The sequence below is a fragment of the Anabrus simplex genome, chromosome 3 (genome assembly GCF_040414725.1).
Source record: "Anabrus simplex isolate iqAnaSimp1 chromosome 3, ASM4041472v1, whole genome shotgun sequence".
Classification (NCBI taxonomy): Eukaryota; Metazoa; Arthropoda; class Insecta; order Orthoptera; family Tettigoniidae; genus Anabrus; species Anabrus simplex.
In genome coordinates this window covers 39,533,043-39,552,217 of record NC_090267.1, presented here as the reverse complement: position 1 = coordinate 39,552,217, position 19,175 = coordinate 39,533,043, and the positions used below count along the sequence as shown (strand labels likewise).

The window sequence follows — 19,175 nt, the reverse complement described above, 5'->3', positions numbered from 1 at the left end:
TAATCATAATAAAGTCAATTATAAAAACAGCCATTTTTCAAGATCTGGTATTTACAGACTAACTAGCGCTCAGTGTGGATTTAGTTATGTTGGTCAAACTGGGCGCAGCTTCTATACGAGATATATGGAGCATTACAATGCCTTCAAACATAAGAAATATTCAGCGATGAGCTCACACATGAGTGAAACAGGACATCAGTTTACATCTATTGATAAGGATCTCACTATTCTAAGATGTATAGGCAAAGGAAAACTTATGAATGAATTAGAAAGTCTTTACATCATTTTAGACGAAACCTATAACAAGGACCATAATCTTAATGATGCCACGGAGGCAAAAAATCCTTTATATGAGCTAACTCCAAAGTTATTAGGCATTGTGAATTAAAAACATAATACAATCCCGCAGACTTTTAGAACTTTTTGTTCTAAAGCTTCCCCTACCTTGCCAAATGTTAGGCCCGCCCATCTTGCTCCTAACAACCCTCCAACAATAACACCTGCGCGCAAGGATCCGCCCACCCTATCCCACCTCCATATCCTTCACTGCCTCAGCCACACCGTTATAATACTAGAAGTAGAAAGCTCAGTCAAGCTAACGTTGCTGGAACAGCCCGACGTACTTAACACGCACTGTACAAGTAAGTACTGCCTTAGGCATTTTTGACATACGGGAAGTCTCATGCACAGTATTATTTAACTAACTTTCTTTAACATTTTGTTTCAGGGAAAAAACTATCATTTCTTCCAACAAATGTTTCAACAGGATTAATAACACCCACTTGACCGTCTTTTGGATCCAATTGATTACCGCACCAACATAATTACTGACATCAGCTAGCTTTGACACAACATTTTATCATTAGCAATGTCTCCACAAGAAGTCCCATTTTCTTTTCTACGACTTTCAGATATATCAACCGTACATATTTTAACATATTTGATACGTTCACACTTCTGTTTTAAATAACTGTCAGTGGTTTTACTATCTTGAACTCATGCTATGGGAATGGAAAAACATCCCTCTTGGATGATTGTGCTTACACTCAAGGCCGTCACAGTCTTAATGATGTATAAGAAGAGGATCCATTTTGGTTTTAAACGCTCAAATATTCATGATTAACCACGTTTTAATCTTCAAAAACTGTTAATTCACAGTATTTTAACATACTTTCTGTGCAATATCGTTATTTTAGACATTATAGTAGGGGCCTATAATATTTTATGAAATCATTGTCCAACATTTTACTCTATAGTTTATAAGATTAGAAAGATTCCATATCCATTAATTTTTAAGATTGATATAGGCTGATGATGCTCGTAAAAAAAGGGTGAAACGTGTACCTATGACATTTATGTATAAATTTTAACCACATGAAATAGTGGATTATATTGTATTGTATTGAACAGGTGGATCTATAAATATTATAATAATATTTGAGATATACGTCAACTTCAATACGGAACCAAAATGAGAATAGTTACTTGTAAGTGGTATGTTCCGAGCTGTCCGCGGAGAAATGGCATGGAATGACATTAGTAGACGAATAAGTTTGAGTGGCATTTATAAAAGTAGGAAAGATCACAATATGAAGATAAAGTTGGAATTCAAGAGGACAAACTGGGGCAAATATTCATTTATAGGAAGGGGAGTTAGGGATTGGAATAACTTACCAAGGGAGATGTTCAATAAATTTCCAATTTCTTTGAAATCATTTAAGAAAAGGCTAGGAAAACAACAGATAGGGAATCTGCCACCTGGATGACTGCTCTAAATGCAGATCAGTATTGATTTATTGATTCAAATCTTCTTGTAAAAGTCACGTTTTATCAGTACTTACTCCAAATATTTAATTACTCAATTTCGTAGCTGATATTTATTTATACCTTGATTCACTTTAACAGACACAACACCATGAAGATAAGAATACAAGATGGTGAAGCATCATCAGGAAACAGCTTACCTCCCCTATACAGAATGCTGACTGACCACTGGAAACAACTTTAAAACATCACATGGCACTCAGCATAACATCAGTCAACTTCAAGGCCAAATTAAAAATTGTCCCATCCCTTTTGGCCTCTGCTGCATGTATTGTATTCCTTGCCCATTTGGAGAAGTTAATACTGAGAAGATAGGCCAGGCGTTAGAAGTTTGTCTGAAAGAGCATAATAGGCAAATCATGCTAAAGCAACTGGATAAATCAGCCTTCAGTGACCACGCTTAAAATAATGGCCATGTTGCAGAACTTCAGCATGAGCCATATATTAAGAAAACAGAAACAAAGTTGTTAAAATCGATTATAGAGTTTCTGTCTTAGCAAAGGCAGATATCTTTCCTATCTCTGCTCCGCACGTCACAGCCAAGGGAAAATTATTATTATTATTATTATTATCTTCCAGCTATTATTACTCATTCACCAGTTGTTTGTGATGTACAGGCATAAAATATACAAGTTAATAAATACTTTTGGAAGTTGCAGGAATTAAAAGAACCCACAATCAACTGTCTGACCAACTTTTTCAATGCCATAGTTGCTTCTGGTTATGTTCCCAGCAACTGGGCTATGAGCATCACTGTGCCCATTTTTAAGCAAAAATGTGATCCAGCAGAATGGGCAAATTATCGTCCAATTCACCTCCTGTCGCACACAATGAAGATCTTTCAGAGAATACTTGATCAATGACTGTGTGAAATCGTCGGCATTAGTACAAACCACTGGGCTTCGTCAAGAGTGCTGGAACAACCAATGCAATCTTCGCTGCCAGAACGCTCATTGAAAAGTACCAAGACACTATATATATATATATTGCCTTCCTTGGTTTTAAAAATAGCTTTTGACAGTGTTCCACACAGTGTGATCTGGTATGCACTTTGTGACCATGGTGTACCAGAAATGCTTATCAACTGGCTCGAGATGCTATACACGAACACAAGTCATGTACTGTCGGCATCTCAAAAGAGCTTCCCAGTGAAAGTTGGTGTACACCAAGGCTCTGCACTGTCCCCATTGCTTTTTGTCCTCATCATGGACACCATCACACGGGACCCACAACGGAGTGTCCGTTAAACTCTCTTACATGCAAATGTCACACTTGCTGATACCAGTAGAAGAGGATTGCTGTGTCAAACTGAAGAGTGGAACACCCATCTCTCACAATATGGTCTTAGACTGAACAAAAGGAAGGCCAAATTTCTGGAAACCATCCCAAGCAATGGCTCCATCCACTTTGATGGAGAGACCTTATTGAAGACCACAAAATTCAGGTATATAGGATCCCACTCACAGACTGATAGTGGGATAGGCGATAAAGTGCGAAGTAGGATTCAGGCTGCATGGATGCAAGTCACAGGTGTACTTTGTAACAGGAGGATACCACTACATGTAAAGTCCAAAATATACCACACGGAAATACGTCCTGTTTCTTTACACGGTGTTGAATGTCAACCAGCTGATAAAGCAACGGAGTCCCAATTACACAACATGGAAATGTGTGGTATGCTCCACAGGTTGATGGGAATCATACTGCTGCATCATGACAAAAATGACACCATTTTCCAGCAAATGGGCATTGCACCTATCATTGAGTGTGCATGGGAAAAACATCTCCAATAGTATGGTCACGCCCTGTGTCCGCACCTGGAACAGTTGCTAATTTCACTCACTCCTTCAAAATTAATGGGCAACGTCCGAATGGACGCCCAAAGCAGCAACGGCATGACACAGTACATGCTGATAGAAGACTCTCAATTTAAGACCACACGGTGCCCAAGATCACGCAAAATGGCGAGCCAGGATTAAAACAGTAGACACTGCACTAGCGGGAAAATGCTAGGATGAAGAAGATGATTTTATATTATGTTCTGTGTACCTCACTTTGAAATTTCAACTGACCTGCCCAATGCCAAACTGAAAGATATTAAGTGTACCTTAAGACCTACTCCAACACCCTGTCATTGTACGCTCCTTCACAAACGAGATGACAAAGAGATTTGTGAATGAACAGATTAGCATACCTAAAGTTCCCTCAACAACTTTCCATGCCACAGTGGTGGTGATTATTGTTTTAAGAGGAAGTATAAAAAGGGCATCCAACCTCTGTTAATACTAATTAGAGGGGGGAAAAATGGAAGGTACCGACCAAAGCAAGGCTAGGACCATGAAGGGTGTGAAAATGAAAGACTCCCTAGGCCTTGCAAAACTAATCTGTCGGGGTTGGAAAATAACAAGAGTTGATCAAGGGAGGTCACATAAAATAGATGTGAGGAGCCTGGAAGAAGTGGAAGCAATACTAGGACTCAGCTAAGAAACCCATGATCACCAACCCACGTTCCCAAGTTAAGAGCCCTGGGGCTCATTTTAGGTGCCTCTTACGACAGGTAGGGTATACCGTGGATGTTATTCTACTGTCTCCACCCACAGGGGTTCCCCTGGCTGTGATAAACAAGTAAACCCAACAGGCTTTCAACTTGGAAGCAACAGTCAATAAACACAGGGCCTAGCTGAGTCTGATACCGTGTTCACTTCTTTGCACCAAGCTTATGATCTTTTCCCTTCCCATCCAAACTTCTTTGGTCGATTCTTGTTCTCTTCTGACTCCTGAGTGTTCCAGAAATATTATTCCAATAGCAGTGTTATAAGAAGCGGTAGGCCGAGGGGCTGGATATTAAGGCACCATAAATAAAATATGCCCAAAACTTTATTTTACACATAAAACAAGTTGCCTTCCTCCGTTTTCACAAAATTGAAGTTATTTAACATAATTAAATCACTCATATTTAAGTAAAACTAAGAAACGAAAATACATTATAACCACCTTAAAACGAGGGAACCAACCTTCATAAACAGGTACCATAGACGCTCCAACAAATGAGAGAAAGGTTTCTTACTCCAAACAGCTAGAGCGTACCCTGGCTATCTGACCACATTACAATTTAAATTAACAGGCACTCCCAAATAAGCGAAGAACAAAAAACAAATTTAATACCAAAGGGAAACCAGAGTTTTCACCAAACTAGTTAATAGCCTCCGTATTTCGAACAACAATTGTCCAAGGCATGATAAGAAATGTCCCCAAATGAATTTACAGCAAAATAACACACTACCCTAAATAGAACCTTCAAAACTTACACGACTTATCCCTCTACATACGGAGGTTACAGATCGCCCGTTGTACAGACAGTTCCCTGAAGGAGAAAACATAATTACAAAATAATACAAGCTATTTCTAAACACCAGTGGGTCTACACCCTTAGAGCTCTCAAAGAGAAGCTAAAACATTACTACAAGTTTACAATGGATACATGTTAATAAAAGGCATTTCCTAATACCTCAGGCCTATCCCATACGTAGACATTCCAAGGAAGGAAACAAAGTCCCATTCTCTTACCTTCATGCAACGTGACTGGGGACAAAGGGCCAGAGAAAAGAGCCCGACAAGGGAGCTCACAGCTCAAGTGCCAGCAGACAATTGCACGAAGCAGAGTCTCCAGCGGAAGTCGCGGCCAAGGTCAAGTCTGACGCAACTCCCCCAGAGGGGCGAGGAGGAAGGGGAAAGGCCATGAAGTGAAGAAAGGGGGAGGGGGGCCTCGATCCAAGGGCAGCGCTTCAGAGCAAGAACTTTCTCAATTTCTCTGAAGCCATGCGGGGGAACAAAGGCAATGATTTATTATTTTAAGGGGAAACCCATAGTAGAATAAATAATACATTTAAAATACAAGCAACAAGTACACGATACACAAGACAGCTTGCAAGCATTATAAAGCACATGGATCTAGATGGCGGCTGGAGGAGACATGCGCAAGCTTAGTGCTGCTGCAGTTTGTGTTGTTTGTGTGGTAATAATCAGAGTTGTTGCGCTTTACGGTTCTCTGCACGGATCTATTCGAGTTAAGGAATCGGTGTGTGCAAGTGAAAAAGTGAGTTGTTCTTTTGCATGGCTACTAGCAGAGAGAAACTACTACATTCCGGCGTTCTCTCTGACTGGATGCGCCATTTTCCAGACTTATAGGTGCCTCCCTACTAGCTCGGAGCCGAACAAGCCTAGGCCTGGTTGCTCAGCGATTAGGGGCTTGCTTTGCCTCCTACTACTGACTGGAGATGTCCACTTAAACCCCGGTCCCACCACTTGTGAAATGAAAACAGACATAAACATCTATTGTCAGAATGTGCAAAGCATAAACAATAAGTTGTCTGATTGTGAACTATCCCTGCCAGACTTGAGAAAAGTTGACGTGATTGGACTTACTGAAACATGGCTCTCTTGGGCTAGTGACAGTGAACTACCACTCAGTGCTAATTACAGCATATTCCATCGTAATCGCGCTACTCTAGGTGGTGGAGTGTTGCTAGCAGTGAACAGTGCTTTACCGTGTAAACGAAGGACAGATCTCGAACGGAACTGTGAGTTAGTGTGGGTAGAGCTACTCTTTCCTCGACGCCCTGTACTTGTGGGATGTTACTACAGACCACCAAACAGCTCATTCAGTGACCTTGAACAGTGCCTGGACTCAGTCATTGCAGCTCTCCCTCATGGTGAAGTAATTTTAATGGGCGACTTTAACTTGTCTATAAAGTGGTCTTCTCCAACTACCGGACTGTCAGCTAACAACTGTGACACATACTTTATAGACCGTTTTATTAATGGCCTCGGACTGAAACAGTTTAATATGTACCCAACCCGTGGACCCAACACCCTGGACTTCATACTCTCCTCATTAGAACTTAAAACAATAACCCCAGGCAGAAACCTTTTCCTGTGCGACCACCAGTCCCTCGATGCTACATTCCTCCTTCCCCACCCCTCCTCAAAACCTCACAGCAGGACATCCTACCGCCCTACCTACATCTGGCGCCGTGCCGACTGGCCTGCAATGTGTCGTGCCCTGGAATGCCTTCCCTGGAGTCTGCTCGAAATAGCTGATATCGAATCGGCTCTTGACCTGCTGTACGACTGGCTGCAAGCTGCAATTAAAGACTTCGTACCTGCACAACGGGATACTACTAGCAAACATCAACACTGGATATCACAAGAGACCAGACTGATACTATTTAATAAGAAGAGAGCTTGGCGCCTGTGGAAAGACTTCCCTAACCCACACACTCACAATACCTTCGTTAAAATCCGCCGCCAAGCGAGGTTTATGGTCAGAAGAGACTACAAAACACACGTAGACACTGTCACTGAAAACGTCCGCAGCAATCCCAAGCGCTACTGGAGTCTCATCAACACACGGAAAAGGACAGAGCGGATTCCTGTCAGCGTGAACCACAACGATGCAACAGCAGATGGCGCCGATCGCAATGAACTGTTCAACAGGTATTTCTTCTCCAACTCCCCTCCCTTACAAAACCAACCGCTCCCTCCCGTTGGTACAGCTTCAAACAGAACCCTATCAAGCATAACTACCACACCAAGTGAAGTTCATAACCTTCTTCAAACTCTTCGTACCAACAAAGCTACCGGTGCCGACACTATAGGTCCTCTTTTCCTAAAAAATACTGCCAGCACTCTTTGCGTCCCTCTCTCTAAATTATTTAACAGATGTTTTGCCGAGGGCTATTTTCCTATTACCTGGAAACAGGCAAAATATTGTTCCACTTCTCAAATCAGGCAACAAATTTAATGTTTCATCTTACCGACCAATCTCTATTCTCCCCACACTATCCTTTATCTTTGAAAAAATTATACACCAGCGTCTCCTCACATTCACTTTGCCGTATATCTCAACCAAGCAACATGGTTTTCTACCAGGTGGCTCTTGTCTAACAAACCTGGCCACTCTGCATAGCTTTGCATCACACGCCATTGCAGCTAAATCACAGCTGGATATCTGCTACGTAGACATTTCGAAAGCTTTCGATTCTGTTGTCCATACTCTGTTGCTCCATAAACTCTCCGAACGATTTAATATACATGGCAGTCTTCTGACCCTTCTTGCTGGCTTCCTACATAACCGTTGGCAGAGAGTGGTAATATCAGGCACTTCATCCTCATGGTTACCAGTCACCTCCGGTGTCCCACAAGGCAGTACTCTTGGCCCCTTGCTGTTTTCTTTGTTTATGGACGATCTGCCGTCCGAACTCAACGAAACAGCGAATACCCTACTCTTCGCTGAAGACTGCAAGATATTTAGGGAGATCAGGAATCCAGCAGATGCAGCTCTGCTATAGTCCTCACTTAATGCCTTCTCGAACTGGTGCCGTACTTGGAAACTTATCCCCAATCCACAAAAATGCAGCCACATGACCATAACACTGCGTAAATCTCCTCTAACGACATCATATTACCTATTGCAAGCTGTCCACTTCATGGCCGTATCGATGAGTATAATCAACAAATTAATCTAAAAGGCCACCTAATCGATACTTTATTTCTTTTGCCTTTGGCAAACTTAAAAATACATTAACAAACACAGTACATGTTTCGACCACTTAGTGGTCATCTTCAGCTGTATATAAAAAATCTTAGATGATAACATTTAAAAGCAAGCACATTGGATCTTAAAACTATATCCCATGGGAATCTAAAAACTATTGTTCTAGATGCTTTAAATGAAATGGAAGATGGGGGGGGGGGGGGGGTAAGGAGATTTATGTGAATGATACTTAAATTACAGTATCGTTTACAATTGTGTTTAAAAACTTAAATGATGAAAAACATATTTAAAATATTTAAAAGCGTCTATGGTAAAATTCTTTTTGATAACATTAGGTGGCGTGAATAAAAAGTTTGTGTTTGTAATAATCTTCAGGCATTTGTGGGAAAATAATAACTTAATTAAAATTCGCGTCTGTGGTGATGTTAACCACTTTGTTTTTAATAACCAGAAATTGAACCCAAGTCCTCCCTGGTGAAAGACTTCTAGACTGTGTGGTTGGCTCTCAACAAAATTAACAAAACTTAATTCTCAGCATGATACACAGTGCATATTTGCTTATACAGTAACCTTCCAGTTATTTGGACTGGTGAAGGGGGGGAGGGCTTGAGTGGATGAGAATAAACACAAAATTTGAAAAACAAAGATAATCCCATTCAATACAAATTCAGAGAACAACTTGACTTTCTATGTACATATTTTACCAGCGATGATAGCTTAGAATAACAGGTAGAAGACCAGCTGGAAAACCAAGAAGATGGATGAACCAACTGAGGGAAGACGTGGAGTGAAGGGGATGGAATTGGGAATCTGTCATGGAAAACAAAATCTTTTTGAATAGGCAACTTTGGAAGGTGCTTGCTTTCAAACACCCTACCCAGCTCGCTGGAAGGGTAAACTGATGATGATGACGATGATGATAGCTTCTTCTGGCCATTTTTGGTTGAACACTGTTGAAGTGTGTCATCCAAGTCTTCAAAAGAAAACTTTTTAAAAAGCTTTTATGTTTTGAAGGTACACCACTATCACTGTTCACCACGAAATCCTCCTGATCTCATCTTAATGTCTGCGGATAGATTGTTCTAGTAGTCCATAATCTGTTGCATACTTTATAGCTGACTATCCCTTCTTGAATTCTTCTTCTCTTTTGTAAATTACAATTTTTACTTGATTGTTAAGATAGCTCTTTTTATTTTATTTTGTCATGACGAGATAAAACTGAAGACTGATTAACAACAGAAATGTTCATTTTTCATAGTACATAAGACTGATAACAATGAACATGGTATTCTATTGCCATGCAGTACAGGATTTATGCTGCCATAAAAGGAACATTTTTAACCACTCAACTTAAAGAAAGCAAGTACAAAAGCAGAGCAAAATATGTTCACTACAGTAAAAAGTGATTTTTTGACCTGTATTTACACAGGTATTTCTCCAATTTGCATGTTTCTATCTTTCTTCTAATTCTAAATAAATGACTTGGATCTATTTATCTTCTTTATCTAGAATTCTCCTGGTTATCATTTTCAATTTTAAATCCATGGCTCTTATCTTTCTATTCACAATATTTTATTATAGTTCAGATATGATTAGCCAATAACAAACATAAGTGAGGAGATCAACAGTGAAGTACTGCAGATGCAGCAAAATGAACTGACCAAACAAAATCAAGCCTAGCAAAATGTTCCACAAAAAGGATAAGATCACATTTGATATTAATAGAGTATGTAGCTAGGTGAACATAAATTAAGAACTAATTAAAAAATTAAATAAGGTATTGGTTCCAAGTTTTGTAGGACACTGACTTACAGACAACTTATAAGGATAATTTTTCCTCTTGTACAATAATATGCACACCATTTCTAGGCTTGATTTCTAGAAATAAAATGTGCACAGCATATGTTCGTAAATATAATCAATATTCTAGTATAGCTAAGGAACAAGCAGTAAGTACAGAAATTGGCACTTACACAATACAATCTGTCATTCTTTAAAACGATCACTACAGCAGTGGTACCAGCCAACTCATCCTTTAACGATTCTTCCTGCAGCATAGCAGTATCAATATCCAAAAATCCCTAGAAGACAACATAAATAAATTGCAAGAAAATATTGCATTCATCTGAGATAATCTGTACATCAATAACTAATTTTAGGAGTTGCATATAGCTATCAATTACATACAAATATCAAGGAAGTCCAGAAACAGACAACTTTTTCTAATCTAGGGAACATGTATTGAAGCAACATCATTAATGATGATTTCTCTCAATTAGAATTCTCCAATACTGTTACAGTAAACCTGAGGAAATCAAAGAAATTCAGATGACTATTCATTACATATTATTCTACAGAAAAGAAGAAAATAAAAACACTGATTATATAATAATTATATTAATAATCAGCTATGTTGAAATCACTGGCCTTACATCACAGCACAAGGATCCTCAACCTTTCAGACAGCACAGGTACCATTAAAAATTTCAATGGTGTTTACAATTGAAGCGATGTGCCAAGAAAGGATCTAACAGTCATTTTTTCTGAAAGTGAGGTTTTATCAGATTAAGCAACTATATGGACGTTCCTGCATAGTGGCGTCGTCATGTGGAAGAATACGAAACTTGTTGCTGTGCTAGGGGGTGGAGAACTTCTATCTTGAGCAGAAAACGGATCTAACTCCAGTCCAAGATGGCGCTTTTCACAATTAACTCATAACAGAGTTTTTGGTGGTTAGACCCCTATTCGAGCACCACTTCAATTATTGTAAGATGCTTTCCAGATTCACAAAGAATGCTCAACATTTGATACCTTACATAAAATACTATAAAAATAAATATGAAAGAGATATGCTTCTACAACCGTCTCCCAGCAAAAAGCAGTACTTAAGTACTACCACTACAGATAGATGGTTGAAGCAGTAGTTCATCCAAGTGTGCTATCAAGAGTCTTCCTGATACGCCTCGAAGACTCATCCACACGCAGTCAGTCTTGAACAATGTAATGATCTCGTGTTTAAGCACATGTAAGTTCACTGTTCAGCCATAGCCTACTGTAGTATTAAATTGCCAGACCTCTTTCAATAGTGGCGAATATGGAGGGTTGCCCCAGTTAACACAGGACACAAACTTGAGCGCACAAGTCACTCCCGGAAGCAGCTGCATGTCGTGTTTTGGTCTGTCTGGTCAGTGTCATTTAGAGAAGTGCCGCAAACAGTCATATCATACCATTGTTACTTCATGGCCAGCCAAATTGCAGATATATGGCAAGGCTATATTGTTGGCCTTTCCGATACTAATTTATTATTGAGGATTGTACAAGAGTGTTAAAATGAAAAATGAAGTTCTCAACACTAATAAGTCCTCTGTAGGCAATGTGATAAAATTACATCAAAATGGTTTCCCGTCAGAAACAACAACTTTGAAAAAACTGCCGCGGAAGAGAGTTCGATCCTCCAGGACTCCGGACATCATTAAGAAGGTAAAGGCTGCTGTTCTGAAGGAAAATATACTAACTCAAAGATATTTTGCCAGTCACACAAGTACAGCTAATGGTACACTCTTCCATATATTAAAAGAAGATCTGAATCTAGTAAAGCGGCAAAAGGCTCGTGCATATGCTTTGGAAGCAAGGGACGTTAAAGAATGGCTCACTAATGCCAGAAAAGTATAAGAAAACTACCTATCAGGGAATAAATGGCAGGTGGTTGTTACGCTGGATGAAGCTTTGGTTTATTTGGATGACACCAATAAGCCTCACGCAATTTACTATTGCCCAAAAGGGGCACTCAAACTTTGTCAACGGAAGCAAAGAAAAGTTTGCTAGGAGATTCATGGTAGTGACAGAATATTGTACCCGGGGTAAACTCCGACTCCTCAGAGTGCCTAAAAAATGAGAAGATCAATGCTGCCTACTTCCAGAAGAATGTCATGGGCCCCTATTTTGATGAAGATATCGCTCGGCTGTACAGCGAGCAGGCTTCAAACGTCTGGATCGACAAGGATAAAGCACACAGTCATACTGCATCAGTTACCTACTATGAGAGAAAAGAACCAGAGACAAGTGTCCATGTCATACCATTTATTGACATCCCTGTCAAATGCTGGATGCCTCAATAATGGATTTCTGTGCCTTTGGTCTCCTGAAAAGAGGGCTTTCTTCTAGACGTCCCACTACTACTGAGGGTCTTTGGAAAGTGTGTAAGGAGGTATGGTACAATATTACTTTTCCTATACTCCTTAGAAGTCTTCTACAGCGAAAATTGAGATGTAGGACAATAGTCTGTGCCTGTGGTTTTAACACAACCAGGTCTGGAGAAAAGGAATCACCTAGGACAAAAGGTATGTCAAAATCGTCCAAGCTTAACTAGGGCAACCCTCCGTAATAATCATTATAAGGCTATTTTGGAATATTTTTGGACATGGCATACATCATTAAGGTGTCAGATCTGTATGATCTGACACCATGGTTAGATGGTTCGAGTTCCATACGTTGAAATAATTTTCACCATCAAAATGTGGGCCAGCAGGGTAGGAGAGGTGGGGGTACACAATTTCTGATCACTACATTGTGTGCCAAAAGCCTGGATTAAATTCCAAACCTCTGATTTGTCTATCGGATGGAGACGTTAAGCTTTGAGCAGACCCCCTGGTGTCATTCTACAGGAGTAGTTTATGTGCCAATACTGGGTTTCATCCTCTCCCTGTCTCATTATAACCATCTCATACCCAGCACAGGTTGTCCATGGGTATCAAATAGAAAGATCTGCATCAGCAAGCCGAACATGTCCGCAGGCATTCCTGGCATTAAAAGCCGTACGCTAAATAAATAGGTTAATATCATTTAAGAACGGAGACTTCAGATGTTAAAATATATACAGTGGAAGTCCGCTATAGCGAGTGCGGCATATGAGAACTCCGTTATAGCGACATTTTTCTGTCCCTTCAAAATTCCTATATTAAACTGTGTATCGTCCTTCGGTTACAGCGAGAACCCTATTATTGGCGCATCCGTTATTACCAGCAATTACGCGCGCCCGATTTTTTCCGTTACCGATATTTATGCACCCCAGCGATATTGCATGCGATCGATTACCTTCGGCATCGTTTCCTCGCTATGTGCACTAGCGATTTCTCTCGTCGACATTCGAAGGCGATGTCGGAGTCGATTAGTAATATCCGTCGACAGCTGTCCCGTAAAGAAAATTCGAAATGAAAGAGAACATATTTTCGTAATAAATGCATAAATAACGTGTCCGATAACGGTTAACTCGTTAAAAATTAAGGCTGACTAAACGACCGCTTGATTTTGAGGCTAAATACTGCAATTAAGTAAGAATGGGATACACCTCGATATATGGCAGAGTGCTTAATTGATTTCATACGTTAGTTTGTATTTTGTCGCGTCTGGTTAAATTACGGAAAGGCTATTATGAAAATTTATAGCGAGAAAGGTATAATTTCTCTACCGGCGCTTGAAATGTTTTTTCATCATACGTTTAGTATGGTTAAGTTAGGATACGTAACGCTGTTTGAATAAGAAAACTGAAACGTTTGCAACAAAATGCGATCGATTATCTTCGGTACGATATAGTTTTCTCACTTTGTGCATTTGCGAGCTCTCTCGTTGACCTTCAAAGCCGATGTTGGAGTTGATTAGTAATACCCACCGACTGCTGTTCTCTAAAGAAAATTCGAAATGAAAAAGAGGATAACACGTTTTCGTAATAAATGCGTAAATGACGTGGCCGATAGCAGTTGTTAACTCGTAAAATTAAAAACAGAATAAACGATATCTTAATTTCAGTGGCGTATGCTGGTATCAAGACGTGGGCTACCACTAGACTTAGGCTACCCCTTTTCGATAGTTGGTTTAGGGAACATCAAGCCTTAAGCATTTTGAGCTGCAGCCAACAGCCAAAGGAGTTGCCCGCTGTGTTGTCAAGGCTGCTTCACAAGCTACTGCCCTGACGTCTGCCACCGTCAATACTCAACACCTGATTAATAGAGTTGGTAGCCGAAGGTTGAGCAAATTGAAGTCCAGCTTTGAGGCTAAATGGATAGAATGCTTTTCTTTGTTCCGACGGCCCGGTTCAATTTTCAGAATCAACCCCCTCATAGTGTTAATTCCCCTGACTTGGAAACTGGGTGTTTATGACGTCTTCGCCATTCATTTTATCCTTATTAGGTTACCACCAAGCCTATGTAGATGCCATGTACTATTATTATTATTATTATTATTATTATTATTATTATTAACATCATCATCATAATCGTTAAATAACAATGTTGAATTTTACAGCGGTCGTACCCATCGTTCAATGGTTAATTATCTTCCTCGGAAGATCAGTGGTGGTGTCCGACCCATGATCACGTGTTCGATTCCAACCAACAAAAGAGAACACTAAACCTGAAAGATTGCGTTTCATTTTAGCAGATCTACCAATAAAAAGAAAACTATATTACTCCTATAACAGTAGCCCTGCAGTGTCTTCCTACAAGGATGTAGAAGTAAACGGGAGTGAAATGCCAGCACTCCGTTATCTATATATTTAAGGCAGAAGGGTGAGGTGAGGAAGTATATACGATGAGTAACGCATGGTGATAGCAGTGGCGATGTGACGGACCGAAGCCTAGCACAGCTATCCTCCGCCGGTCCCCGCAGCTGTAGGCAGACAGCAGCAAGCCGCGTGAGGCGAGTCGATGGGAAGGGACGAGAGTCTGGGCTGCAATATCAGTCTCCGAAGCCTTGTTCTCAGAAATACGTGCGAAGTGTTTTCTCATTGCTTTCAAGTTTTGCAAATGGAACAATGTGTCATATGCTTACAATATAATGTGCTTTAGATTTCCATCGCTCGCATTTGAGGTTTGGGCTTCACTGATAGCCTTGGTAGCCCTCAGTATACGCCACTGCTTAATTTTAATGTTATATACGGAAATGACGTAAGAATGTCATACACCTCAAGATATGGCAGAGTACATCACTGATTTCAGAGGATATTTCATATCTTCTCGCGTCTAGTTACGGCTATTTACATGTACATTTTTTTCGAGGAGGTTATTTCTCTACATGCGTTTCAAATATATTTTCATGATAGGCTACATATACGGTTAGGTTAGGTGACGCTGTTTGAAGAAGAAAGCTCAGGTGTTTGCCACAGAAATCTCTGGAGTGATACCGTATTTCTCCGACTCCAAGACTTCTTTTTCTCAGAATCTCATGCGAAAACTCAAGAGTAGTTGCATTCGCGGCCTAACAGTAAGTTAATGGATACCACTGGCAACTACCGCGGTAACCACGCTGCTTCTTTTCACACGCGCACAGAACTCATTGACAATAAACGACCGCCTCTTTACTACACATCGCTACCGGTTGTACAGTGCCTGTGTGTTTCTCAAATCTGCAGAATGGCATCAAAACATGCGACCCTTCGAATTCTTAGAAACGCCATGGCTACTCAGTGGCAGAGTCATAACGCGTCTATTGCACTTGACGCTTAGTAAAATTAAGGTTTATAGACAGCAGGAACATTTTCGTGATGGATAGTCGTATTGTAAAGATACGTGGAAAAGGTATTGCCGGCAAATTATCAACAGGTTCTAGTCGATATTATGATGCCAAGTTTATGTTTATTAAACACTCGGAAATGTAGAATAATAGTGCAGCCGCAAGAAAATACGGCATAGGCCTAACTAAAGCCAATATTTGGCGTTAACGCGAAGACAAAATAAATGAAGAAAAAATGCGTACCGGTACTGTACAAAAAATGCATTCAGTGGTCCGCAACAAGGACGCTTTAAAGAAGTCGATGATGAAATTGTGAGGTATGTGCACGAAAAACGCAAGGGCGGTTGGCCATACCGTGGAGCAATAAACTCGTTCGTTGACTTTCAACGTTCGCGATTAGGCCTATACATCGCTAGCCGTTTAATTTGGCCGCACCCGACAAGCGAGACTAGCGTGTAGCGGTAGCCGGTTATATCTGACGCTGCATAAAAGTAACAGTTTTATAGACAGCAAGAATAATTTCCTGATGGTTCGTTGTATTGTAGAGACGCATGGAATAGGTATTGCCGGAAAATTTTCAACGAGTTCTCTTCGGTATTATGATGCCAATGTTAAGTTAATGGTTCTTAAACCCGCGGAAATAAAGAATAATTCTGCAATCGCAAAAAAAAAAAAAGAAAAAAAAGAAATACGGCGTGACGAAAGTCAATGTTCGGCGTCTAAAATAGTCTAAAAATGCGTAGGCTTGTATGATTTTACAACTTCTTTTTGAGCCTGATTTAAATTTTTTGAAGGAAAAAGTGGGGTTAATCTCGGATTCGGAGGAATACGGAACTATATTTTTTTTCAGAATGAAATTAAACATACACTTTCACGTAGTATCGGATTACGAAAAATAGCAAACAAGTAAGTCGTAGTGTGGACATCATCTGCGGAAACGCAAGTTTTGAACAAACTGATTGCCGTTTCATACCGACTTTAAAGTGCATGAAGGGTTTTCCGATTTTTATACAAAAATCGGATATAACGACAATACGTTATAGCGAGTAAATTTTTCGCTGTTATGAATTCTCGCTATAACGGACTTCTACTGTATATGAGAGTGGAAAAGTCATCCTACATGGTTGAAAATGGTGCCAATTACAATTATGAACCACATTTTATAAAAATCATAGTGATTAGTACAAACAATTAATTTTGTTCTTTTAGGATTTGCACTTTGCACTTGCGAGGTATCTGTAGACAAGGGTCATGTCTTAATATAACATACGAGATGGCAGTTTGGCCTATTTAAAGTAATTCTACTGGATATTTTGTTACATGGTCTCAATAGAACAATCTGTATGCTTCACACACAGTAATCACAACAGAATTAAAAAAAAAAAATTGCAGATAAGAGGTCTCCATTCTAACACTACATAATTTACAGACTAAGAAACAACTTAGGGGAAAAAAATCTCATCTTCGTCCTAACATTTTTACGTTTCTGAAAGTTTTGGCTTAGCCATAGCAAGACATGCCATTCAACAGGAAACTTTTGTAACTGGATGATACTAGAAATGTGCCTTATTACCTACATATTATAATGAGTGAAGTTGAGTGCTGAATTGCATGACCTGAGTGCTTGCTGCAATTCTTCACACAACCACACAAGCACACTATCGATATTCAGATTATATAGTGAATTTTCAGGAACATTTCTACTACACTGCAAACAAACTCGTCCGCCGTTCCTCTGTTGTCTCAATGAATTGCAATGTATGTGGTTGTATCATTCATTTACAGAGTTCTGGTTTATCTGTTTTTGTTTCTTCTGTGGTTTTCAAGAAATATGTAAATCAGTATTACAGATCATATTTAGTGGTCAATCCAGCAATGAAAATGAAATGGCGTATGGTTTTTAGTGTCGGGATGTGTCCGAGAACTAATCAGCATTTACAGTACAGCTCTTGTACTTTCTACAGTCCCAAAAAACAGAAGAAAAAAGAACATATAGTACTGTAAGTGTTCCTCGCAGACACACTTAACTCAGAAACAAATGAACCTATAGATATAAAAAATGCTTGTTGTGGTTATCCAATTAGTCCATGTCTACATGGGAGTTAAGTGGGAAATTAAGTAAAATTAAAGTGTGCTAAAGTATTAAGGGCAAGGAACATGCAATACAATGTGCTCGTTTGTTTTTTCTTCTTTTAGCTACTACACATCACACTGATTTCTGGCCTACGCTATTGCATAATAAATTAGATGCCAGTGCTTTGACCTAGTGCAGAGGCTGGCAATCTAGACGATTCAGTGATCTACTGAGCACTTCTCGCATTTTCAAATTACCTGCCCTTTAAATAATTGCAACCTAATTTCTTTAAAAAGTGTAACTGTACAAGAGTATGATCCCCAATTTTAGGTTAGGAAATGTTTGTATACGATTGTCTCCCAAATTTAGGTTAGAAAATTTTCATAAAATAATTTGTAATATAAAGTAGTAAATGTCATGCGAGTTTTTAAATTAAGATGTAAGAACATAATATTGTAAGAAGGTGTAGTTAGGGAATATGGTACATGTGCATCATTATCTTTTGTATAAATTTCTGTTTGGGTAAAAGTCTGTAAACATGGCCTACCAGTAAAGATTGTGCAACATGGAAAACCGGGACTATATCGGGAAAGACTGTTGAAATCGGTTAATAGTGTTGCAACAAGTTGTTTAGACATGCAAGGTATGGCTGGTAAGTGTATGCTAAAGATGGTAATTCATCAATGTGGATAAATGTTCTAGATTGCTATTTGAGGGTCGGTAGCTTGGTAACCAATCCGAAAGCTCCAATTTCGAACGAGACTGTGTTGACCAAGAGACGCTTGAAGATGTGGCAGTGGTAGTGATGCTCCCAGGATACTTTTGGCAGACATGACAGCCACGTGGAGCAAGCCTATATATACATGCGCACGTGCAACGAGGAGCTGACTTATTATAGAGCAGGAGTGCTGGAGGAAGCATATTGTGTGTGCGTCCTACGAGTTTATTTTTATTACTGTTCATAACTAGTGCGTTGCTGTTCATGAAGATTACCACTACGAAGTTTTGGCTGTACGAGTTCTTTACGGTTGCATTACTGTACAATTACAGCATCATTGCGAGTGCATAACTCGGCAATACAGTTCCCAGTGAGCATTCGGTAGAAGATGATACATAGTGTTCTTTTGTATGTCAGGCTCTGAATTATTCCTCTCCGAGGAAATGCATACTGAGAAAATTTATATGTGTAATCTGGAGATAAGATGTTGTGCATAG

The 19,175-nt window shown here is 39.7% G+C and overlaps 1 protein-coding gene across 1 annotated transcript in view; it reads right to left on the bottom strand.

The window, feature by feature from the left end:
- LOC136865951 (probable protein phosphatase 2C T23F11.1) overlaps positions 1-19,175 on the bottom strand; it is a 223,861-nt gene that overhangs the window by 89,615 nt on the left and 115,071 nt on the right. The window contains exon 4 of the mRNA XM_067142514.2: positions 10,354-10,461. Within this exon, the coding sequence (XP_066998615.1) occupies positions 10,354-10,461 (108 nt within the window). The remainder of the gene's footprint in view (positions 1-10,353; positions 10,462-19,175) is intronic.